The sequence below is a fragment of the Urocitellus parryii genome, chromosome X (genome assembly GCF_045843805.1).
Source record: "Urocitellus parryii isolate mUroPar1 chromosome X, mUroPar1.hap1, whole genome shotgun sequence".
Taxonomy (NCBI): domain Eukaryota; kingdom Metazoa; phylum Chordata; class Mammalia; order Rodentia; family Sciuridae; genus Urocitellus; species Urocitellus parryii.
Window position 1 is genome coordinate 44,853,825 of NC_135547.1, and position 25,350 is coordinate 44,879,174.

General features: G+C 42.9%; 1 protein-coding gene across 3 annotated transcripts; it reads left to right on the top strand.

Annotated features, from left to right (window-relative positions):
• Positions 1-268: 268 nt before the first annotated feature.
• On the top strand, positions 269-24,928 carry LOC113192689 (glycine receptor subunit alpha-4). Of its 3 annotated transcripts, none has more exons than XM_077793577.1 (9): positions 269-339; positions 3,977-4,107; positions 4,376-4,443; positions 5,086-5,309; positions 5,447-5,529; positions 7,412-7,552; positions 11,159-11,373; positions 16,398-16,547; positions 24,839-24,928. In XM_077793577.1, exons 1-9 carry the CDS (start codon positions 269-271, stop codon positions 24,926-24,928), a joined length of 1,173 nt encoding a protein of 390 aa, XP_077649703.1. The 3 variants fall into 3 exon arrangements, with proteins under 3 accessions (XP_077649703.1, XP_026258658.1, XP_077649702.1); XM_026402873.2 differs by lacking the exon at positions 24,839-24,928 and adding an exon at positions 22,527-22,817; XM_077793576.1 differs by lacking the exons at positions 269-339; positions 4,376-4,443; positions 24,839-24,928 and adding an exon at positions 22,527-22,817 and having other exon boundaries at positions 3,997-4,107.
• Positions 24,929-25,350: the final 422 nt, after the last annotated feature.

A 25,350-nucleotide genomic window follows, 5' to 3' on the forward strand; every position in this document is an offset into this window, starting at 1 on the left:
CCGCAGCCCAAGGCAAGCCCAAGCAGGAACCGGTAGGGTTATCTGTGTCAGGATCATTTCCAGGGGAATAGTTCTGGCCCCTGACTGATAAAGACAGGGCAGAGGAGAAGAGGCAGAAGAGGAAAGAGAGCGCAACTCCTAGCCCAGCCCCACGGGCTCCTTGGAGCAGCCCAAGTTGGAGGAAGGTTCTATACTTTCGGCGTTCCCACAGGGATATTCCCCTCACCTTGGCAGCCAGGCTGAGAAAGGGCTCCAAGGTCCCCACGGAATGACAACTCTTGTTCCTGCAACCCTCTCCTTCCTTCTTCTGTGGACTCTGCCAGGGCAGGTCCTCCTCAGGTGAGCTGAGTGGGGTGAGAAGAAGGTGCATGCAAACACTAGCAGGAGGTTGGGGGCAACCTGGGCAGCGGGCACAGTTTCCTCTAAGTTTACAAAAAGCCCACAGTCTGGAGGGTTCCAGGGGAGGGCACACACTCCCCCAAACAGGGCTCAGGAGCTTTCCATTAGAGATGTCAAAGCTGGTAGGAAATCTTCTGCATGGGCAAGTTTCCTGGGCCTGGGGTAGGGGCTAGGTAGCTGAGCCCCCAAATGGAGGCCATCTAACTTGCCACCTAATCCTGTCTCCCTACCAGCTGGGCCACATCCTGCTCAGTTCCCTAAATACAACAGCAATATCTGGCAGTTGCCTGCACAAGAGTCTTCAAGTAACACAGGTTTTCCCTAAGACCACATGAAGTTGGAGATGGGCTGCCCAAACTTTGGCCTTCTGCAATCACCCTATCACCCTGACTGTGCATACATGGCTGCTCACTGTCCCTTGAGGGGCACCAAGTAGCAATCATTTCCTCGGCTTGCATGCAAGGCATGCTTGGGCTCCTTATAAATGTCTCCCAACCAACTGCCCGTTTCTTGTTAGGTCAGGAGCCAGTCTAGGTTGACAGGATGAGCTGAGCAGGAAAGATAGTATGGCTTGGACTGAAGTGCATCCCAAGAGCAGTGTACCCCAAAGCAGAAGGAGCGAGTGTCACTGCAGTATCCTCCTCCCCCTCTTAATCCAAGGAACACCCCAGAGCTGCTTGTTTCTGACGAGTCTCCTATCCTACTGCTTGCAGATACATTGGCTGGCAGGCAAACAAGGATGCAGAGCACAACAATAAACTTTAGGCTAAAAAGTAGCTCAGAGTGGAATGACAGTTCACCTGGAGTTGACAGGAGGATATAGAAAAAAAGGAGGGCATGAAGCTGCGACTTGCTGGCCCTCTTGGAAGAGAGGCTGCCTCAACGACCCAAGCTCCAGTGGCAGCTTTTCTACTTGGGTTTGGAGACTGAAGGCGATTAGAGCAAGATGGGCAATTTGATATGCCCATATGAACAATATGGAAACTGAGGCCTAAAGAGGGGGAATGACCGACCGATGTTGTTCTGGTATTTAGTAACTGATTCAGAGTTCTCCTCTTACCCCACCCCAGGGCCTTGTATGAGAAAGCCTGTCAGTTCTGGAACCTCCTAGGTCCTGTCGGTGTTTGGGACTTTTGCAGGAATGAAAGGGAGGAAGGAGTGGCTGTACACAGTAACTTTCCTCTCAGGTCCTCAGACAAAGTAGCCCCAGAAGTGGGGGCCAAAAGAGGAACTGGGGCTGAAGACAGCTTATCCCACAGTGTGTGTCGGGTTCCTAGGGCTGATACTAGTGGGAGAAGCAACCTGAGAGTGGGGATGAGGACAGTAGAGGGTCTGGTTGTTCCATGTGCAGGGCCATGTGGCCTCCCAGAAGGCAGGTGGCAGGTGGCCAGCAGCAGCAGCAGCACCTGGCTAGCATGGACATCCTGTGGTGAAGTTGCAGACTTCTGCTTGCTCCAGCACCACCACCAGCCTCCTCGGATTTCCACGGCCTGCTTAGGCCACCTGCTCTGGCTGTTCCTGCTGGGGGCCAGGATAGCCTCTGTCTCCAGGGTAAGGGTTTTCCCCTGCTTGGGGGAATTCAAGGAGATAAGACTCTAGGAGGTCATGGAAGAGCTGCCACTGAACTTCCCCAACTCTGGTTCCTTGGCAGCTCACCCTGCCACACTTGCCTCATAGTACTGTGGTAGATTTGGTCTGAAGTCAATAGCTCTGGGTTCAAATCTTGGCTTTATTATTTGCTAGCTAGATGATTGTGAGGATATCACTTCACCTCATGAGTCCTCAGCCTCCACATGTATATATAGTTGGCCCTTCATATTCATAGGTTCCACATGCATGGATTCAAGCAACCATAGGTCAAAAATATGTTTAAATAATATCACCTGTACTGAACATGTACAGACTTTTTTCTACCATTATTGCCTAAACGTACTAGTATAACAAGTATTTGCTTAACAGTTACAACGTTTTGGGTCTTATAAGTAATCCAAAGATGATTTAAAGCACACATGAGAATGTGCATGGGTTATATGCAAATATTACATCATTTTATATAAGGGATTTGAGCATCTATGGATTTTGGTATCTGAAAGGGGGTCCTAGAATCAATCCCCCATGGATAACAAAGCATGAGTATATTAGGGATGATCAGAAGGGACTGATATGAGAACTAAATGAGATACTGTATGTGAAGAGTTTAATATGGTGTTTTAGCTATTTTTATTATTCTATTGATCACTGGCTGGTGCATGGGAAAGAGAGGCCCACTGGCTCAAAGAAGACTGAGACTCAGAAGGACAGCAGCCACCCTGCTGCCCAGTTCCACAGTAGGAGCAGCCATGTTAGCAGTGGAGCTGATTGTCATACCTGGCACAAGGATGATACCAAGATGAAGTAGGAGACACCTGGCCTAGCTAGGAGTCCAGCCTGAGCTCTGCCCCTGCCCCCAAGGTTTTGCTGAGTTTCTGGTCCCTAGTCTATATATTGGCTGGTAAGCTGGTAAGCAGGCATGCCAAAGAGACTTTGCTGTACTTGAAAGAAAACTTCTCAAGGGAAAAGGAAGCTGGCTTCTAGGCCAGGCCAAAGAATACTGGCCCCTTCCTCAAAATCAGGCTGTTCAGGGGGAAAGATGGGAGTTAAGCTTCTTTGCATGATCACCCTACTGGGGGGTTTTCCCATGAACAGGGACCTGCTTCCTCACAATAGTTGAGTACACCTGCTAGCAGCGGCCATGGCCCTGAACCAAAAGAACTCAAAACCTAGCTTCTTGCTACAACAAATGCTAAAAGCCACACCTCCCTCTTCAGAAGCAGGGCCTTACATCCTGTTCATTCTCACTGAAGCCCAAGCAACTGACACCAATACTCAGGGATGTAATTTGTCCCTAAACCCCTCCCATCCTTGGCCAAACCAGATTAGCTGAACATCCCAATGGCCCTATCATAATCAAAACACTGCAGTGAGATATCACTCTTCTTTGAGTACTTTCAAAGCACCTTCACAAAAAGAACACTGTACAAGACCACAGTATGATGTTCAAATTCTAACCCTGTATCTGACCAGCCCTGAGACTTTGAACAAGTCACTCCTTTTCAAACCTCCATTTTCTCATCTGTAAAATGGAAATAACAATCCTCACCCCACAACTCAATGAAAATTATAGGGTTAAAAAAATCTAAACTTGGGGCTGGGAATGTGGCTCAAGTAGTAGCGTGCTCGCCTGGCATGTGCGGGGTGTTGGGTTCGATCCTCAGCACCACATAAAAATAAAAGATGTTGTGTCCACTGAAAACTAAAAAATAAATATTAAAAATTCTCTCTCTCTCTCTCTCTCTCTCTCTCTCTCTCTCAAAACAATCTAATCTATGTGAAAACCATTTCCTAGGACTAGTGGCTGAGCTGTCATGTTGGCTTATGACTATTATTGTTCTCCTCATTTTGTACACTGTTACTCAGAGACCCATTCTCTCTTATCTTCCTGCTTGATGAGGAGGCCAGTCAGAGGTAGATGAGGATGAGAATGGAGAGTCTCTGACAAATGCAACTGGCCTCAGACTTCTTTACCTCTCGTGTCCAGGGTGGCTTTGGCAAAGGAGGATGTCAAATCTGGAAACAAGGGGTCTCAGCCCATGTCCCCCTCTGATTTCCTGGACAAGCTTATGGGGCGAACATCTGGATATGACGCCAGAATTCGGCCCAATTTTAAAGGTAAGAAAAGTCATTCTATAAAACTATTCCCTCCTTACCACTTTTTGTGACACACTACCCAGTCAGCCCCTGTAAATTGCCTTAAGGAAGAAGGCTGGTATTCCAGGGCTAGTTTTTATAGCTCAGAAACAGCCTCCCCTCCTTGTAGTCCAAGGGCCTGTGTAGCTGGCACTATCTTCTCCCAGCCTGAAGCTCAGGGAGAGAGACCTCAAACCTAGTCCCTGCCTTCTGGAATGCCCTGCCAATGGGCTGTGCTTTGTACCTTTAGGCCCACCTGTGAATGTGACCTGCAACATCTTCATCAACAGTTTTGGCTCCGTCACCGAGACCACCATGGTAAGGAGTCTTCCTGTTCCCCTTTCCACCCCAATGTGAATGGAGAAGCCAACCAGGCCACACACATTTCATACCTCTGTTGTCCACTTCCTGTTTCATTGTCATGGCTAAAGCCATAGGGGTCTGAATTTGGCCACTGGGAGGATATTTTTCCCTAGCCTTAGATTTCTATAGTTAAAGATGAACTAGCTAAGCAACAAATACATGGCCAAATATGTGAAGTAGCTCCATGCAGACAACAAGCTTTGGAATTAGACAACCCTGGGTTCAAATGCTGGCTCTACTAACTAACAGTGGTGTTAAGGTATGTCTACTTAAATCTTTCTTGGTCTCAGTTTCTCATCTGTAAAATAGAGATCATGATAGCACTCTCCTCAAAAGATTGGTGTAAAAATTAGATGAGATGATACATATAAATAAAGCACATAGCAGAGAGCCTGGCACATAGTAGATGCTTAAATAAATACCTTTTTCCTTCCCATCTTTGTTTTATTAGCCCCAAACAAGCTCCTCCAGTGGAAAATGCCTACTGTCCCCAATATGCCCCAGCATTTCCTCCTCATGACTCTCCTGCTCATGTAGGGTTGCTGAGCCCCTGGAAATAGCACTGCCTCTGATGGACCCATATCTGCACCCTCCCAGGACTACAGAGTCAATGTCTTCTTGCGGCAGCAGTGGAATGACCCACGCCTGGCCTACCGAGAATATCCTGATGACTCTCTAGACCTCGACCCCTCCATGCTGGACTCTATTTGGAAGCCAGACCTTTTCTTTGCCAATGAGAAAGGGGCCAACTTCCATGAAGTGACCACAGACAACAAATTGCTGCGCATCTTCAAGAATGGAAATGTGCTCTACAGCATCAGGTACACCCGGTGAATGGCCAGGAGAATTTGCATCAAGGGGAAGAAGACAGATGGAGGCTGAGGGTGGAAGAAGTGTCCCCTTTGCAGTGTTAGATCCCAGTAAGCTGATGTCACTTCTTTCTTACTGTCACCACCAGATTGACCCTCATTTTGTCCTGCCCGATGGATCTCAAGAACTTCCCTATGGACATCCAGACCTGCACGATGCAGCTAGAAAGCTGTAAGTGTCTCTAGAAAGTCATGGAGCAAGGCCTGAAACAGCAGCTAGTAAACCCCATCTCATGACATCCCAGGTATTAAAAGGGCTACTCAGAGTCAGGCGGGGTCTACACAAGAACACACAGACAATTCTTAGCATAGATGAGACTAGAATCTAGGGTTTTCTGACACTCAGTCCAGTACATTTTTCCATTTTCTGGTCTAGATATTCCAAAGACTAGGACATGGGACAGCACAAGCCTGATACACAAATATGCTTGTAATGACTATAGAGGGGGATTTGAAAGGGTGTCATCTGCCTAAAGATATGTTCCCTTAGTATTTCCCTGAGTTAAGACCTTAAAGATGTCTATAAAATGCCATTGTTGGGCAGGGTAGGGTATTCTCTGAACTCTGATTCCCATGAACAGAGAAAATCATTATAGAGAAGTAGGAGAGGATAGTTTCAAACATAGAAAAGTGACTAGAAAGGAGAAGTCACCCAAGGGTTCCTCTTTGGCAGAGATACCAGTCTATAAGGGCTGTCCTAAGTACAGAGGAGCCAAAGGATGGCAAGGCTGGTCTGTCACCTGTTTCCATTCCTTCCCCATCTCCTGGGTGAGTTGAGACAAAATCAGAAGACATCCACAAGGTCCTCAGAGAAGTCATCTCATAAGGCTATTTCTAGTACATAATAACAGTGACACATAGAATGTTTCCTGTGGTCAGCTCTTTAAGAATTTTTAAACCACAATCACATCCAGGTTCCCATAATCCATTCACAACAACTTTGAATACTGAGCAGAGCTGGGCATGATTGTGCATAATTAACAATCCCAGCAGCTCAGGAAGCTGATACAGGAGGATCATGAGTTCAATGCCAGCCTCAGCAATTTAGGGAGGCCCTAAGCAACTTAGTGAGAGCATATCTCACAATAAAAAATAAAAAAGGAACTGGGATGTGGTTTGGTGGTTAAGTATCTCTGTGTTCAATCCCTGGTATGGAAGGAAGGAAAGAATTATGGAAGAAAGGGAGGGAGGGAGGGAGGAAGGGAGGGAGGGAGGGAGGGAGGGAGGGAGGGAGGGAGGGAGGGAGGAAGGAAGGAAGGAAGGAAGGCAGGCAGGCAGGCAGGCAGGCAGGCAGGCAGGCAGGCAGGCAGAAAAATAAACAGAGCAGCTGCTGTTCTCATTAAACAGAAGGGGAAGTGACTCACCCAAAGTCACACAGCTACTCTGGGTCAAAGCCCTACACTGGATTCTGTGAGCCTTAGTGTTTTTGTTCCCTTCTTGACTGACATACAAGAATTGGTACTATAAATGGCATGAACTTTCATGAACTGCTCTCTGTGAGAGATTTGCATGTTCAGATAGTAACCCTAAATTTGTCCCAATTCAAGGCTCTGGCTAGGAGTCTGTGGTATGCACATTGTCCCATGCATGACTGGCAAGATATAAATAGCTCTCTCTTCCCTGAGGTGAAGTGGCAGAAGCCCTGGCTCTGAGGCTGGCTCAGCTCAAGACATGTGGTCAGTACACATGCTTGCTCCTCTGGGCTTAATATATAGCAGGATGTTCCCAGCTGGGGCCCTTGATATCATTCCAACCCTCCTGGCCTTCATTCTAGATCTGCCAGAATAATTCTTCTTTGGGCCTTTCTCATGCTTTTGAACTTGGTAGGAGGGTAGGAGAGGAGTCTGGAATCTTCTTGACTTACCCACTTAGGACAGGCCCATGAGACAAATGAACAAATATCCTTTTAGGAAAAGTTTCCCTTTCCAAGATGAGCTGCAGTTCCTAAACCCCAGGACATGTTTTTCATCTGTTCTTGCCTGCTTGTTTCAACACTACCTCTAACCCTACCCAACACCCATTCTGCAGCTCTCTGCCATCTCTGTCCCTTGCAGTTGGCTACACCATGAATGACCTTGTGTTTGAGTGGCTAGAAGATGCTCCCGCTGTCCAAGTGGCTGAGGGGCTGACTTTGCCCCAATTTATCTTGCGGGATGAGAAGGATCTAGGTTATTGTACCAAACACTACAACACAGGTAAGAACCAGGCTTTTTACTTGCTAGGAGGAACACAAGGGCCTCCAGATGGGAAGCAAGGGAACAAGGCAGCTAGCCTCTACAGAAGTTCCAGTCTAGGTGAGAAATGATGCTATGTGCTTCATAAACTTTATCTCATTGTGGTCATGATTATCAACACATTTTTCAGTAAGAGAACACTGAAGTTCTATGAGGTTACATTGATTGTCCAAGTCACACAGCTTTTAAGTAGCAGATTCAGAATTCAAATCCAAATCTAAATCCAAAGCCCATATTCTTGTCCCTGTCACATGAAATAGAGCTGTGACAGTGAGTAGCAGGAATTTTCCACTTTTCCTGGGGCCAACTTTGTGTGAAAGCTAGGAAATCCACATTTCAAAGTAGTCAATGGCTGTGCTGAACAGGGAACAGGCCTGAGAGTAGCAGCCAGCTTAGCATCCATTCCTCTCAGGTGTGAAATATAGGTCTAGAAGTGGAGAGAGGCTGCTATTCTAGCCTGAGTGTCTACTCTTTGCAGCTTCCCTAAGAGTTGCTGATTCCTCATTTCCCCTGACAATTTGTGAGGAGCTCAGATTTTAAGATAGAGGTAGCAAATTGAAGGGAGGGAGATCCTGGGTCCCTCCTAAGGTGTTCTGATATATTTTGGGTGCTCCTTATCAACATGTGTGTGCACATATGTGAGATGCATGGGTGTGGGGAATGGGTAGAGAAACAGTTCATTGAATTCAGAAAAGGCCAGTGGAAGTAGACATTGATATAACATTTTGGGGCTAAAAAATTGGCAATTTTTATGTAGGTCAGTGGTTTTCAAACTTTGGTATGTAATATATATTTCCCTGGGGAGTCTGCTAAAATGTTGATTCCTGGACTCTACCTCTCAGGCATTCTAATTACGCATGCCAGGAATGATGTCTGGAAATTTGCATTTTAACAAGCATCCTGAGGATTCTAATGCAGGTAATCCAAGAAAAAAAAATGGTACTTTGAGAAACTTTTTAATCTACAAGTTAAATTTTTTTTTGTACTTGTTTATCAGGAATTCCACTCCTTGGAATGTATTATAAGGAAATGTTCCAACATATCACATTGACTTTAGACCCCAAGATGGCTCCTGGGTCACTGTTTATACTGCCCAAACCTTGGAATTGTTCTAACTATCCACCAGTAGGGCAAGGTTAAGTATGCCTGCTTGGAGCAATAGTATGCAGACATTAAAAAGGATGCTTGTGCTGGGTGTGGTGGTGCACACCTGTAATCACAGTGACTCGGGAGGCTGAAGTAGGAGAACTGCAAGTTCAAAGCCAGCCTCAGCAACTTAGTGAGGCCCTGTCTCAAAATTTTAAAAAAATAAATAAACAAAAAGGGCTGGGGATGTGGCTCAGGGGTAAAGCACCCCTGGGGTCAATCCCTCAATCCCCAGTACAAGAAAGAAAGAAAGAAAGAAAGAAAGAAAGAAAGAAAGAAAGAAAGAAAGAAAGAAAGAAAGAAAGATGCTTGCAAGGTTCTTGTATTTACATGGAAATGTACAAATTTTAAAAAGTAAGATTCAAAGTTGAATACATAGAAAAATTGTATTGTGATAAAAGAAACAAACAAAAAACATGCATTTAAAATCCTAGAAGGAAATATGAGCACTAAATGTAAAGTAGTGTAATACAACAGATATGAGCAAGAACTTTGGAGTCGGATAGTCCTGAGTTTGGATTCTGGCTATATTATTCACGAGTTGAGTGTCCTTGAGAAACATAACAATCCCTTCATGCCTCAGTGTCCCTATCTGTAATATGGGAAATAATAATAGTACCTGCCTCAAAGATTTACTATAGTTTTAAATGAGATAATGTCAGGGTACTTAATAAGGGCTTCATAAATGTGAGCTTATGAATATTATTATTTTCCCCTTCTTATTTTTTTTCTAGTGCATTGGCCCCAGGCATCTGTACCAGTGCTCTGCCTCTCCTGCCAGCCGCCTTCTAAACAAGTATTAATTTCATAATGAAAAACAACTGCTATTACAGGAAAAGGAAGGAATGAACAAAGGGAAAGAAAATATATAGGTACTTAGTAAAAACATATCATGGCAAGAAGCTCAGAGTAGCATGAGGTAGGGTAGGATCAGGGAACAGTAGGTAGTCATAGTGTTACACAGGTTCTCAAAACCTTCATCAGTCATTGATGAAATCACTGGGCTTGAGAAATCTGGTAGGCCTGGTAAGAGTAAGCCTGGATCAGGATAAAATAACAATACCATGTCCACAGGTTCTAAATCCAAGGATTCAACCAACTGCAGATAAAAAATATTCAAGAAGAAATTGCATTTATTCCAAACATGTACAGACTTATTTACTTTTAATATTTTTTTAGTTGTAGATTGACATAATACCTTTATTTTATTTATTATTTTATGTGGTGCTGAGGATTGAACCCATTGCCTCACATGTGCTAGGCAAGCACTCTACCACTAAGCTACAACCCCAGCCCTAGACTTATTTTCTTTGTCATTATTCTCTAAGTAATACAGTGCAACAACTATTTACATGTTGCTTATACTGTGTTAGGTATTATAAGTAACCTAGAGTTTATTTAAGGTATATAGGGGGATGTACACAGGTTACACACAAATCCTGTGACATTTTAAATAAGGGACTTGAGCATCCACAGGTTTGGGTTTTTGCAGAGGGGTCTTGGAACAAATCCCCCATGGAAATCAAAAGATGACTATATATATATCCTCTCATTTTTGTTTGGGTTGTCTTAGGCTTCTTCTTCTGGAGAATCTATAAGCAACTGTTTTCTTAGCTTCAGGGTCATGGGAAGCAGGGTAAAGTGAAGATGGCTGAGCACTGGTACATGTACCTAGGGCTAATGTACCTTTTGTTGTTAGAATATAATGCTGTTGCCTAACGCTCTATGGGAAACTACTGCCCACTGTCCAGAGCCAGTCTCTGATGGGCATTGTTTATAGATGTTTGTTAAATGGCTTTTCTCACTTGCTTAAGACACAGGCAGTCTTTATCCCAGTACTGTTGCTAGACAGCTTCTGGGATACTAGCAGTTGCAAGCAAGGCTGCTTATATCTGAGTAGAGTCTGAACTAATTGTCTTGTTAATAATCATACAGCAATAGTAATAGCTACTTATGAGTTGAACACCTCAAATACATAATTTTATTCAATTTTTCCAACAGCCCAGTGATGGCACTGATATTGCGACTACTCTGTTTTATAGGCAAAGAGTCTGAAGTTCAAAAAGCTTGGGTGTTTTGCCCAGGGTCACACAACTAGTAAGTGAAAAGTTCAGGATTCAAACCCAGTCAGTCTGACTCTGGAGCCTTCTTGCTTTTATCCTCTTGCTGTGCTGTCACTCAAAAGACCTCCTGCTGGAAGCCAAAGTGCTAGGAGCAAGAGGGCATGTCCTTTATGGCTGCTCTGGGAACTTTCTTAGTAGATGTCAGGCACTAACTGTGGCCATTTTCAAAGGTTCATTTATTGGCCCAGCTGAGGTGCCCCAAATTGTTCAACAGAGACAGGGATATCCTAGTTCTGCCACTTAGGATCAGCAGAAGGCTGAGGACCCAGGGCCTGATACTTCACCTCTTTCCTTGCAGGGAAATTCACCTGCATCGAGGTAAAGTTTCACCTGGAACGGCAAATGGGATATTATCTGATTCAGATGTATATCCCCAGTCTACTCATCGTCATCCTGTCCTGGGTCTCCTTCTGGATCAACATGGATGCTGCCCCTGCCCGTGTAGGCCTCGGTATCACTACTGTGCTCACCATGACAACCCAGAGCTCTGGTTCCCGGGCCTCTTTGCCTAAGGTGAAGAGACATGCAAGGGAACCTGCTTGTCATCAAGTTTCCCATTTCTCATTCATAACATGCTCCCTCCTGATCACTACTGACCTTGGATTTAAGGTTGAGAGGAGCCACTGAGTGGGAACAGGCATCCAACATACTCTCTTCCCCCACAACATATACCAATAATATAGATAACAACGTGGAGGCTGAGGTTAGGGATTCTGTCTGGTTAGGAAGTGAGTACTTTCTTCAGGACATACTAGCATGTCTAAGATCAAAAGACCCTCATCAAGTAAAAAGTCATACTCCCTCATGGTACAGATGAGGAAACACCTCAGATGGGTAAAATGACCTTCTCAAGGTCATGTCCCACCAGAAACGACCAAAGCAGTATCAGGATTCTGAACCAACTTCTGTCTTCTTACTATGGGAGAACCAAGATACTATTACAAAGAGCTCTAGATATAGTGTCTAGTTTTTGAGATGAAAAAAAATTTGAGGTAGCAAATAGAAATTAAAGGCAGTAGACTCTGATCATCTGGGGCCTAGTTATGTTTTGATTACGCAGAAAGATTTGTGCTGATGGGACTAGGAACAGCTCTCCCTGTCTCATGTCTTCCTGTAGGCAATTTAGAGGTCACCTCAAAGTCCTTACAGTCAGCAAGGCTCTGAGCACATTGGGGAGTTAGAACACTCATTTATTCAATAAATATCTATTGAGCATTTACTATATACCAGACACTGTACTTGATCATGGAAAAATAATGGAAAGGAAAAACAACACAGTTTCTCCTGGATCTTTCCGTGAACATGTTCCTTCTTGCTCTGATTCATTAGGAACCAGAACCTTTGATCTCCCTTCTCTCAGTGTTTGTTCATAATAAGACTTTTTACTTAGGGCAGGGAGTAATCTGGGACATTCATGGCAAATTTATGAATTTGCTATATGGGGGAATAGTGGTTAAGTGTATGAAATTAGAGTCAAGCAAATTTGGGTTTAAATCCCAGATTCATCATTTACTAATAGTGTGACCTTAGGTAAATTCCTTAACCTCTCTGTCTTACTCGAAACATGGGAATAAGAATGCTATTGCAGCTGGATATGGTGGCTCACATCTGTAATCCCAGCAGCTTGGGAGGTTGAGGCTAGTGGACTGTGAGTTCAAAGCCAGCCTCAGCACTTTAGCAAGGCTCTAAGCAACTTACCAAGAACCTATCTCTAAATAAAATATAAAACAGGCTAGGAATGTGGCTCAGTGGTTAAGCACCCTTGGGTTCAATCCCTAATACTAAAAAATAAAAAAGAATGCAAATATATATATATATCAATATACAAGGCAATGTTTGACAATAATAACTACTCAATAAATGTTAATTATTATTATATTTACCATGTGTCAGATTTGAAAAGAAACGTGATGGATATGAGAAAGCAGCAGCTAATATTGACCCCAATTATTTTTGATCTGCTGAGAAACCATTGAGGTAGTCCAAAGTTCTAGAGAGAGAAATAATTAAGATCAGGATCAAGTATCCAAGGAAAAGTTATTGGGGTCACTTCCTGCAAATATGTTTCCTACATGGACAGGGATATTTATGAGGCTCTGAGAGGCAGGATGGATTTAGACAAGGACCACAGGGCCCAGGCTGGGCTGTGGTAGCTATGTTTTGATAGTGGCCTATATGGAAACCAGAGGCAGTAAAGTAATTCAGCCCTAAGAACTCTGCCCTAGTTTATTGCTTCTGCCATATCAAGGAGATTCTTCTCTAACTCTGGGAGCTATTGTAATTTATGCCTTCCTTTTGCCAAGAGAACTTCCTTTTCTGGTCCCCTCCTGTGAGTGAGCACAATCCATCTGCTCCCAGGAATCACTTAGTTTCCTCATTTGGAAAAAGTAGACTTTATTGGGAGGTTGTTTGTTTACAACATTTTGTGCCTTCTTTTACCTCACTGGCCAGTAAGCAAAATACCCAGGCATGCACCCCAAATGAAACAGCCTCATTAGTCAGCCCCACAGAGCAAGAAACTCAGTAACCTAGGAAGCATCTGCTCACTCTTGAGTTTGTATAGCATTAAGTTCAGTGGAAGCCCTGAGAAAAGGGATGGAGCCAAGCCAGGGGACTCTGAATTCCACTCTACAACACAACTTAAGTGTCTAGGATGAAATTCTCAGAGACTTGCTTTGTAAGAGAACTCAGCTGGGGTGTCCATTCTCCATGATCCCATGAAACCACTCCTTTGCTCTTATGGGGGACCTCCAAAGACACTCACCACTATCTCTTTCCAAGGCCCTTGATCTCCACAAATGCAGATGCCTCAGAAAAGAGTAGAAGGGCTAAATGAAAGATTTTTCCAGGTTAGACCTAAAGTTGTAGAATAAAGGAAGGACCCAATTCTCTCTAGATCTTGTTATCTAACTAGCCTTTAGCTCTCGGGGCAAGCAGTGGAAAGGAGAGCATAGAGAGCAAGTAGAAGCCAGTAGAGAAAAACTCATTACCAAACCATCTATCCATTCATTGATTTTAAAAAATTAACTATGTGCCAAGAACTCACCTGGGCACTGGGACTAGAACAGCATATAAATAATCCCTGTCATGGAAGAGCTCACAGTCTAGTGGAGGGAATAGTCAGGTATGTGATGGATGCTAAGAAGGTATAGGTAACCTGGGCACATATACCAGGACAACCAACACAGACTAGAAAGATCAGGGAAGGCTTCCTAGAAGATGTATGTATCTAAAGTGGAAGCTGGAGGATATATAAAATTATCTAAGTAAAAGACAGACAGAAAAGCAGAGATTTGCTTCTTAGAAAACTACTAAAATAGTTCACCATAGTGGATCATAGATTGCAAGGGGCATGATGAGGCTGGAGAGGTAGGCAGAGGCTCCATGTCATGATTAAGTGGAGTGTGGACTGTAGCATAAGGGTAATAAAGAACCACAAAGGGGTATAAGGTGAGGGATAATATGATCAGATTTACATTTCATAAACAAAACTCACTATCATTTCGAAAACATATTGGAGGTGGCAAATGTAGAAGCTGGGAGACCATTTAGAAACTGTTGTAGTCCTTCAGATGAGCTATAATAGTAGGGGATGGACTCCTGAGATTTAAAAAAAAATACATTGATACATCATTCATCATTAACAAGACATTATTCCTGGTGCTTAATGTGTCCTTTCCTTTGATGGTTCAAAGCCCTTCATTATGCTCCTTTGTCACTGACTCATCATTGATCTTCACAACACACATTTGCCATCCCTGGGGGCACAGTGGGACTGGGAGATGGAGAATGAAATAAGTGGCAAAGTAGAGACACCAAGGGATGTCTAATCGTAGTTGCCTAGCAACCCATTACCACCCTTTGTGGTATCACCCTAAAACAACTAGAATAGGATTTCTCAGCCTCATAGCATTACTGCCATTTGAGGAAGATTTTTTGGTGTGGGTGTGGGGGTGTGTGTGTGTGTGTGTGTGTGTGTATACTGAGGGAAGGCTGTGCATTGTAGGATATTTACTGCCACCCTAAAATTTTACAACCAAAAATGTCACCAAACATTGCCAATTGATCCTCAGAAACTGAACAAAGTTTTTTTTTTTTTTTTTCAGTTAAGAAATGCTAAGGTCAGGGGTTGGAGGTATACCTCAGTGGTAGAATGCTTGCCTAGCATGCCCTGGGTTTGATCCCCAGTACGAAAACAAAACAAAAACTAAGGTAAAGAATTATTCCATGAGACCTTCTCCTTACCTGGGATCCACAGCATCCTTGCTGCCCAACAAAACAGAAGCTGATGAAAGAAGTCATATGTCCTGAATTCTACCCCTGCTGAGGAGCCTTATGCCATGAGCTCAAAACTAGGTAGAATTATATCTGGTTACGGAGGTGAAAGGATTTCAGAAATCTGAGCTCTACTCTCCTCCTGGCCCCACCCAGCTCTAGCCTTGTTCCAGGAGAGGTCCATGTTCAACCTCCACAAGGGTAGTAGGAGAGAAAAGTACTTAAAGACTGCCAAGGAAGGTAGTGAGAGGAGAGTACTAGAGTGAATAATTGCATGCCAACAGTGCATCCTCATGATACTGGCCTATTTTCCTCTCCAGGGTGAGCCCCATTCCTAAATAGGCACTCTTAAAAAAGAGCAGGAAAAAACAGAACTCCCAATACACACCTTCATATTGGGTAATCTTTGCTAAACCCTTCTCTCTGAGCTTTAAGTGTCCTCATGTCTCTTACATGGGCATGGTGAACCCTGCCCAGTTACCACGAGGGTTGTAAGAACTTGAGGAGATAACACCGGCAAACAAATGCATTACTCGTGATTACTGCTGTTTATTGAAATAAAAGAATCAGAAGACGAATGAAAAGAATAATAAAAAGCAGAAGGAAGTCGGGCACGGTGGTGCATGCCTACAACCCCACTGGCTTGGGAGGCTGATGTAGGAGGATTGCGAGTTCAAAGCCAGCCTCAGCAAAAGCAAGGCACTAAGCAACTCAATGAGACCCTGTCTCTAAATAAAATACAAAACAGGGCTGGGGATGTGGCTCAGTAGTTGAGTACCCCTGAGTTCAATCCCTGGTATCAAAAAAAAAAAAAAAAAGCAGAAGCAGAAGTAGAAATGCAAGAAGAATATAAAGGAAGAAAGGAAAATAAGTACAGGGAGGAAATGCAGATGGAAATAGAAGGTGGAGAGTGCAGAGAGGTGAAAGATGATAAGTAGGGGCTGGGTTGTGGCTCAGTGGCAAAGTGCTAGACTAGCATATGTGAGGCACTGGGTTCGATTCTCAGCACCGCATATAAATAAATGAATAAAATAAAGGTTCATCAACATCTGCTTTTTATCTTTAAAAAAAGATGATAAGTAACCCAATCTCTTTGACATGAGCTTTCAGACAATGGGACATATCATGGAAAGCTTCTTTAAAAAACAAAAGAAATTCAGGATAAAACTGAACATCAGGCAGTTGATACAGGCTAGAAATCCACTGGATGGACCATGGAAGGATGTCAAGATGGCTGACTGCCCTGTTGGTGGATGTTATAGGTATCCTACGTGAAGGCAATTGACATCTGGATGGCCGTGTGTCTGCTCTTTGTGTTTGCTGCCCTGCTGGAGTATGCTGCTGTCAATTTTGTCTCCCGTCAGCATAAGGAATTCATGCGACTTCGAAGAAGACAGAGGCGCCAACGCATGGTGAGTACAACTAAGGAGGTGCCCGCTTTCTTTTTCCTTTGGACTCCTTCTTCCCTACTACTACTCCCACAAACCAAGACCCAACCTAAGCTGCAAGAACTGAACAAGCAGTCAGGAACCCTGGATTTTAGTCCCAGGCTGGGCACAGTTAAGCTAAGTACAATATCTCTTTGGTTTTGTTTCCTATGTATTCAATGGGACATTAACCCCTATAAGGCAGTATAGTAGAATGATTTAAGACCATGGGCATAGTGCCTAGCATACACTATGCACTGAAAATGTGTCAGTTAGTATTAGAACCTTACCAACTTCGTTCATATGACATTGCTTTGAGAAATAACAATGGTTGCTCCTGGCTCTCTCTGCACCAAGAAGGACCCCAGGTTTTCCACACTAATCAGTGGTAAAGAATTCAAGAGTCAGACATTGGTGCCTTTCTAGGGAGCATTATAAGAGGGTTCTTATAATTAAGTTAGAATTGAAAGAACACTACTTGCCTCTTCTGATTGTTGGATTTCTTCTTGATCTTCACTGGACACATCAGAGTTGTTGGGCTTGGACTGTTGTTCTCCCTCACTCTTGTTTGTTAACCCCATTTCTTCTACAGTAGAATGATCACCTAGGGAAATATAAGAGGAAGCTTGTTGTCATGACAACACAGGCAGTTTACCCTCAGTTGCCCAGACAATAGGTGCTAAGTAAGTTGTCATGACAACAGAGATACCTGGGCTATCCTCAAAGAAGCAAGCTTCCAATTATGAGCAAAGCTAAAAGTCTTTGCTAAGCTACATGCTAGTTGCTTAATCTCCAGGGACACAGAGTTCTGGTCTGTCTTCAACTGTGACCCTATGTTTTCTGCCTAATTTCAATACTTGAAAACTAAAGGGGCAAGTGCAGAATGACTTCTAGGGGATAGGAAACAATTACAGTTGCCTAGGGTGTATTGCGCCCTGGATTCGACTCCCAGCATCACACATATGCATACAGAATCCTGGCTCTAGCCAGTCTGAACCACAAACTATCTATGGTTTCATGCCCCTTGCTAAGGTCCTTCTCTGCAGAGGGTGGGGTTCCTGGATCATATAGGGGTTTGTCCAAATTTATGCACTCTTGCCTCACTTCATCCCTTTAACTGGGTCCTGGGCAGCATGCCCTCTAGTGGATTGATCCATAACTGCATGTCCTTGGGTAGGACTTTTTTGAAGACTTTCCTGTCCCATACCGAGGGTTAGGGCAGAAATATAGACTTGACAGGGAAAGGAAAGAGGATTCTCTTTCTTCTAAGCTAACTGTCTCCACCCCTTCTTTTGTTGGTTCAAACCTACTTGCAGGTACCAAAATCTTATTCTTACAGGGGGTCTGACCTTGACAACTTCTGAATGTTTTCTTTGGAAAAGAAAAGTAGGTCACCAACCAGTCCAGAGTCCTTTTCCCAGTTACATTGTGTGTGTTTACGTCTCAGCACCAAAATATTGCTAAAGTTACCATAGACCTATTCCATGTTGACACTAGTCCCACCTCTTTCTCTGCATTCACCCAACCCCCAACTGGCCACAAGCTGTCCCCTCCTGCTCATATATAGGTTGACCCTGAGTTCATAATGGTGTCTGTCATAACCAGTGCTCAATTATTACAAAGTTATAACAGCATCTTGGGGCCTGCTTAGGACCCTGAAGCCTTCCTGGAAGTGGTCTGGGGTTTACTATTAAGGTGAATAAATCTGTGCCACAAATCATGTTCCTTTTCAAGTCTCCTAAAGCTACTGTCATTCCAGTAGAACTGTAAAGGGAATACTGGAGGCAACAGGCAGGCTGAACAAGTTGATGGAGAGTTCACCCATTACTAGAACCTCTCTGGGTCCTACCATTTCAGCAGAAGGAAATCCTTAGCCAAAAAAAAAGATAGGAGGGGCTATGGTATAGCTCAGTTGGTAGAGTGCTTGCCTCACATGCAAAGGCCCTGGGTTCAATCCCCTGCACCACCAAAAAAAAAAAAAAAAAAAAAAAAAGAAAGAAAGAAAAAAAGAGATAGGAAAATAGGAGCCAGTCATCCCAGGGTCTTCAGGCTTAATCCTTTTCTTTTCTAATCTCTCCTCAACCACCCATTTCCACTACATGGTGATCTCCTTCCATGTCACTTACTAAAATATTTGAGGTTTTTTCCCCATGTGTTTCTGCTTTATCTTCCCAGTTAGTCTACAAGATTTATAGGGAAGGATGAAGCTCTATTTTTTGTCACCTCTGCAGGCCCTAGCACCAATCTTTAAAAATAGCAACCATATAACGCAGCCCACCAACTTTTGCAGGCTGTTTGGTAAGGGTACTCTGTCAAATTGGACAGAAAGAAAACCTTGCCATTATCAACAGAATAACTTGAAAATGGAAAGAATTTCCAAAGTACTGCCAAGTTCTCTCAGGAACTTAGTCCCAGAACTCTGCTTATCTCTGCCATCCTCCATCCAGCACCCTCCCCAACCTCCAGTCTCTTTTTCCTGCCTCTCTCACACGTCAATACAGATTACTTCACCTCCCACACTGTGCCTTCACTCCCCAGCTTGATTTGGAATATCTTCTCTCTCTAGTTTCTCAGTCCTCCTCCCTTACAGATATCTGGGAAAAATGGAGTTCTGTGTCAACAGCAATAGAAGTCACAAAGTGGTATTTATAGCTCCATTTTCCCTCCCCAACACACACACACACACACACACACACACACACACATATACACACACATTCACACACCTCAGAATTTGGCCTAAATGGATAAGACACAAATCCAGGACTCCCTCTTTCAGGTTACTCATCTTTATTCCTCCAGCTACAAGAAATACCTGTTAAAATCAAAAAGACCTAGACTCATTTATAAGCCATATTTTTTCTACTGTATGAAATGTTTTTTTATGGCCTGGGAAATATTTCCAAATAATTCCTTTTGGATTTACTGTGATTGGAGAAAGAAGAAATAATTGGATATAGAAACAGAAATAGCAGTTGTAATCTAACCTCCCCTGTAAAAATGAATTAGAGAATTCATGTGAGATGAGCCAAGTCCTGTGGTGAAAGACAATTGGAATTATCTTGAACATAAAGCTAAGACTTCCCTATTACAACCACTTGGGGTTAAGGTACACCACAACAGCAAATTGTCTCTGGTCTACCCACATACAACTCTTTCCACAAAGACCCTGACAAATCAAGGATAGGGCAGCAAAGCTCTAGGGTGGGCAGACAGATTCTTTCCTATGCCAAAATGCTAATCCCTTTCTGGAAGTCAAAGAGCATCAGGCCATTGTGCAGGGTGGGCAAGGAGTAATTATTTTTCCTGCAAAGTATTTTATAACCCAGGGAGTTTCACTTCTGAGTAAACTTTGGGTTTGAGATCTTGAAAGGATGCTGGCTGCATAAGAACAAAAAGCTCTTCTCTTCCTATATTCTGAAGCATGTGGCTCACCAGTCCATTCGTTCACTCCACCAAAGTCTACTGAGTTCCTGATATGTTTCAGGCACAGAAGTAGACACTGGAAATACAGCAGTGAACAAGACCAACACAATGCCTACTTGACAGGCTTGCCCTCGTGACAGGTCAGCTTCTGGTGATACAATAATCAAGGGTTACTAGGACTTACCACACCAATGTCCAATTGGCATTTCAATGTGCTACTATAGCTGCAGAGGTCCCATTATGAAGATCCTATGATGTCCCTCTAACTGCACAAAATGTTTAAAATCTATTTGATCCACATTTTAAAAATATCTACGTCATACCCATATAACATACCTGTATCTTGTTCTTATAATTATACTAACTACCTTAGGTAGCTATATGGTGATTAACTCTTTCTGGTTTTCCTTGGTCTTCCCTAGTTTTAGCACTAAAGACTCAAGTCTCAGGAATCCCCTCAGTTTGGGGCAAACTGAGATAGCAATTGGCATTTCAGGTGATTTCTTTTAGATAGCTGAAGATTTAGCCCCCAAACCTTCAATACTTTCTAAAATTATAAACATCTTTCAAGGATATATTTCTCAACACTTCCTTTTAGAGGAAGAAAAAATCAGGCTTGTTTGGGTCTTATATAAAATAAAAGTAAATAGGTTCTAAATGGGTGCCTGACACCCTCTTATATTACTAACACTCTATTGATCACTCAGGGGCTTTTGTCTTTTCTCTTTCCTATATCTATCTTTCTGTGCTTACTTCCTGGCTCCCATCTGACTACTGGATCAATGGACGTTTTGTAGTTTGCCATATTACTTAGTGCTTATATAGAATTTACCCCCTCAATCTTAATGAGTTTATCATTATGCACATATTATATATGAATGGAAAGTGCATTGGGTAATAACTGTCACTCTGGATATATTGACCCTTGTGTCAAATCTGTTGCTCTGCTTAGACATACACATATCTGTAACAGAGTCATTAGCTTTACTCTGCTTTGGATAACCCATTAAGTGATTTAAAACTTTTGGAATTCTCAGCTTTGAATCAAGATAATTGAACTTTCAAAAGATACTACATTCAAGAAATACTATTTCTGAAGCTTTTGAAATTCATTAAAGTCAATTTCACCAAGTCTAAATATCTCAGCTCCACTATTTGATGTTTTATTTATTTTTTGGAACCAGAAATTAAACCCAGGGGCACTCAACCACTGAGTCACATCCCCAGGACTTTTTAAAAATATTTTTATTTTTTTGTAGTGCCAGGGATTGAACCCAGAGCCTTGTGCATGTGAGGTAAGCACTCTACCAATTGAGCTATATCAAATTGACAAACTATATTTATATATAAATATATATATATACATATATAACTATATAAACTATATAGTTATATTGGTTATGTGAGCCAATAATTTATGGTGCTAATCATGGCTGTACTTATAAAGATGGCTCAACTACTCTAGTCCATATTTTCTCTATATTCTCCCATTTCTCATGATACTGAGGTCTGGCCTTGTTTCTGGAGCCAGGATGACTTTCTGCCCTTGCTGGGGCACCCTCTTTTCCACTGCTCCAGTGGAGAATATTCAGACCATTGCTACTAGTTTCTGATGTTTGTCATCTTAACATAGCTTTTTTTAAATTTTTAAATTTTAAGACAGGGTCTTACTAAGTTGCTTAGGGCCTCAGTAAGTTGCTGAGGAGGCCTTGAATGGAATGTGCATTGGGTAATAAATGTCCTACCTCAGCCTCCCAAGCCACTGGGATTACAGGCATGTGCCACCATGTGCAGCTGGTTTTGTTCTTTTGTTTACTACCAAAGATGACTTAATATTGAGATGTCCCTTACAGTTGGCATTTCACTGGACTTTAAATGACTTTAAATTATGTTATACATTTTTAAAAGGCAGCTCAGGGCCTAATTGTAAATACAGAAATTATAACATATCATATGTAGCATATATAGCTGCTTAGCCTTCATCTACCTCATGAAGAGTTTTGTGGCCATCAAAAAGCATGTGCCTGGTGAATCTGGAGACTATCATGCTAAGTGAAATAAGCCAATCCCCAAATACCAAAAGGTCAAATGTTTTCTCTGATTTGTGGGAGCTAAACCACAATAAAGAGGGGTAATAGGGAAGAAAAGAAATTCAGAAGATTAGACCAAGGGGGAAAAAAGAAGAGGGGGATGATAGGAAAAGGAAAGACAGTGGAATTAATCTGATATAATTTTCCTATGTATATATATATATATATATATATGAAAATACCTCAGTAAATCCCACCATCATGTGGATCCACAAGAATGGGGTCCTAATTAGAATAAGATATAACCTATGCTTGCATAATTTTTATCAAAATGGATTCTACCATCTGCATGATTAAAAATAATCAATTAAAAAAAAAGCTTGGCTTGTGTATACAGCCACCTTCTCTGCATTAAGCTATATGTGAGATAGTTATGTGAGGCCTGGTCTTTATCCCTCTACTTTACAGGTTTGACCTCAACTTTTACCTTTTCTTCCTTGTAATCCAGGAGGAAGACATCATAAGAGAAAGTCGCTTCTATTTCCGTGGCTATGGCCTGGGCCACTGCCTGCAGGGAAGGGATGGAGGCCCAATGGAAGGTTCTAGTATTTATAGCCCCCAAACTCCCGCCCCTCTTCTAAAAGAAGGAGAAACCACTCGGAAACTCTATGTGGACCGGGCCAAGAGAATTGACACCATCTCCCGGGCTGTCTTCCCTTTTACTTTCCTCATTTTCAATATTTTCTACTGGGTTGTCTATAAAGTGCTACAGTCAGAAGACATCCACCAGGCACTGTGAATAAGGTGGAGGTTATAGAGTACAGCTTATGGCTTTCTGCTTCTTCCTGGGTGGGCTTTCCCTCCCCATTAGACTCCACTGGGGAAGACAGTTCCTTCCCAATCTCCCATTCAGAATTTCCAACTACCTGTCCCAAAGCTATGTGAGCCAATACTGCATGGTGCCAATTGTGGCTGTACTTATAAAGACGGCTCATCTACCCTAGTCCATATTTTCTCTATATTCTCCCATTTCTCATGAGACTAAGGTGCCAAGATGACTTTCTGTTCTTGCTGGGCCCCCTCCTTTCCTCTACTCCAGTGGAGAATATTCAGACCATTGCTACTAGTTTCTGATGTTTGTCATCTTAATCTATACCAGTCCTCTCCCTACCACCTCCCCCCACCAGATCCTAGCTCTTACTTGACCCTCTATCCCTCCTATCACAACCTCAAATAGGAAGTCTTTCCCATACTCAAGTGCTGCCTGTGTGACCCAGTCAGGTTTCCTTACAGTGAGAGGAAGACAAAGATATAGGTTTTCTTCCTCTTAAAAAGAATGGAAGAGTCATAGGCTGAACAGGGCTAGGAAGGCATGTGAACATTGGGAATATGACCCAACAAAGGACTGTTCAAGTTTTCTGAGAAATTTAACACTATCAGAATTGGGGAAGAAACCCTTGGGACCTCAGAAAGATCACCCCTCCATATACACCTGAATTTCCTCATCTCAGAAATATCTATTCTATTCCATAGTTAACATGGTGGCAGGGTTCTTTATGCTGGATAGTATAAAGAGAGAAAAGAAAATCTTCTCAAAGAAAAAAATTCTTTATGAAATGTATGATGCTAGGAAACTCAATAAAAGTGAGATCAAAAGTAGTAGAACCCAGGAAGAGTATAAATATAGGAACCATCCTCAGAGAGTCTGTTGTTGACTAGATTTTCATTTGTTTCTTCTTTTTTCTCCCAAGTCTTTATTTTCCAGGACCCTCATTTAAAACTTGCTCCTTCATTTCCTTTTAATGAGCAAGTAATGGTGCCATGCAATCCTGTTCAGATCAGAGTGAGCTTCAAAACTCCTGGGAAGGAACTAGGCATATAAAGGATAGCTATCCTGGACAAACATTGACTCAACCAACCTCAGAGTAGTAGCTTTAGAAGTTAGAGAGCCATAATAAGTGTTGTTTGTTCATGCTTCTCTTGTTTCCCTTTTTCCTTCTATAGTAAGGAACAGTGAAAGATTTAGCAGTCAGTTAAAGCTACTAGAAATGTCAGAATAGAGAGGTTGGTGTGGTATGTTTCAGGCCTAACATACCACTGCAATGTGGGGCAGCATGGGCCTGGTACACTAAATTCTTTGAATTACCCTAACTATGGAGGAACAGAAACAAGATATGAGAGATTAAAGGGTGGGGATAACAGCTGGACCAAGTGATCAAATAATCTCTCAGACATCTTGACCTTTTCTCTGGAGCTAGAATAATTAACTATATAAGTCCAATCTTCTCTCCCCATGTCTCACTCTCTCCCAACTCACTCACTCCACATGATATCCAATTGAAAGTCAATAAATCCAATGATCAAAGTAAATCCTATAGTCAAACAAAAAACTCTTGCTTTCTTTCTTCGTTGAGGTTGTCTGTTCTTTCCTGTTCACACAAATGCTCTTTTCGTGAAGAGAATATTCTGGTCTCTTCATCGTGAAGAGAATATTCTGGGGTGACCAAGGTAGCTTTTCTAGAAGTTATTTTTGTTTGCGATATTATCACTCTGGTGACAAGAAGACTCAAGATTTAAAAACTGGTTTAAAGGAAGAGATAGAATGGAGAATAGCAGAGAGCCCCTGTTTTCCCATTTCTGCTCAGGTAGTGCCAATGAATGAGAGGCCACAAGCAATACCCCTTTGAAAGGAGCAGAGAGTATCTCTTTGATACTCTCCATGGTGGGGCTGGGGTGTCAGGCTGCCGCAGCCCGAAGGCGGGGGTAGAGGGGGGTGGACTATGGAGATGAGCTTATTGCACAGAGCTCTGCTTGTTGTAGATCTTGTCCAGATGGGCCAACTGCACAAATCTGCCCTGTTGGAAGTCTCAAGAACAATGCCCTGGAGACAGCTACAGCACTGAGCAATAGAGCCTGCCCAACTGGGATCCAGATCAGGGCATCAGCTGGTGCTGGGAGCCAAAGAAGTCAAAGTACCAACCAACATAATAGCCCAAAGGAGCTCACAGAGCTACTCAGAGGCAGCATCAGGTGGAAGATATTACCCCTTCCATTGGAGTCCCTAAAAGAAGAAGGGTGATGCATTGTGTCAGAATCAGGTACACCCTTCCCACATATGTACAGGGGCTGGGGAAATGCTAGGTCTCACGGAGAGCATCAGATGCCTAGCAATCCATTCAATCATGGAATTCTTAAACTTAGACCCTTCTAGCCAGAGTGCATTGGCAAGAGGTGATATGAAAGACTCACTTGGAGGTCACTTCCACTTATGTAGTCATTTACGTAGTACTCACCCCTCCAGAGACCCACACTACTTTCTGCCTGAATCACAT

Coding starts and splice junctions, on each gene's coding strand:
- LOC113192689 (XM_026402873.2), top strand. CDS start 269: ATGACAACTCTTGTTCCTGCAACCCTCTCCTTCCTTCTTCTGTGGACT. Junction 340..3,976: donor CCAGGGCAGGTCCTCCTCAG/GTGAGCTGAGTG, acceptor TCTCGTGTCCAG/GGTGGCTTTGGCAAAGGAGG. Junction 5,530..7,411: donor CACGATGCAGCTAGAAAGCT/GTAAGTGTCTCT, acceptor TGTCCCTTGCAG/TTGGCTACACCATGAATGAC.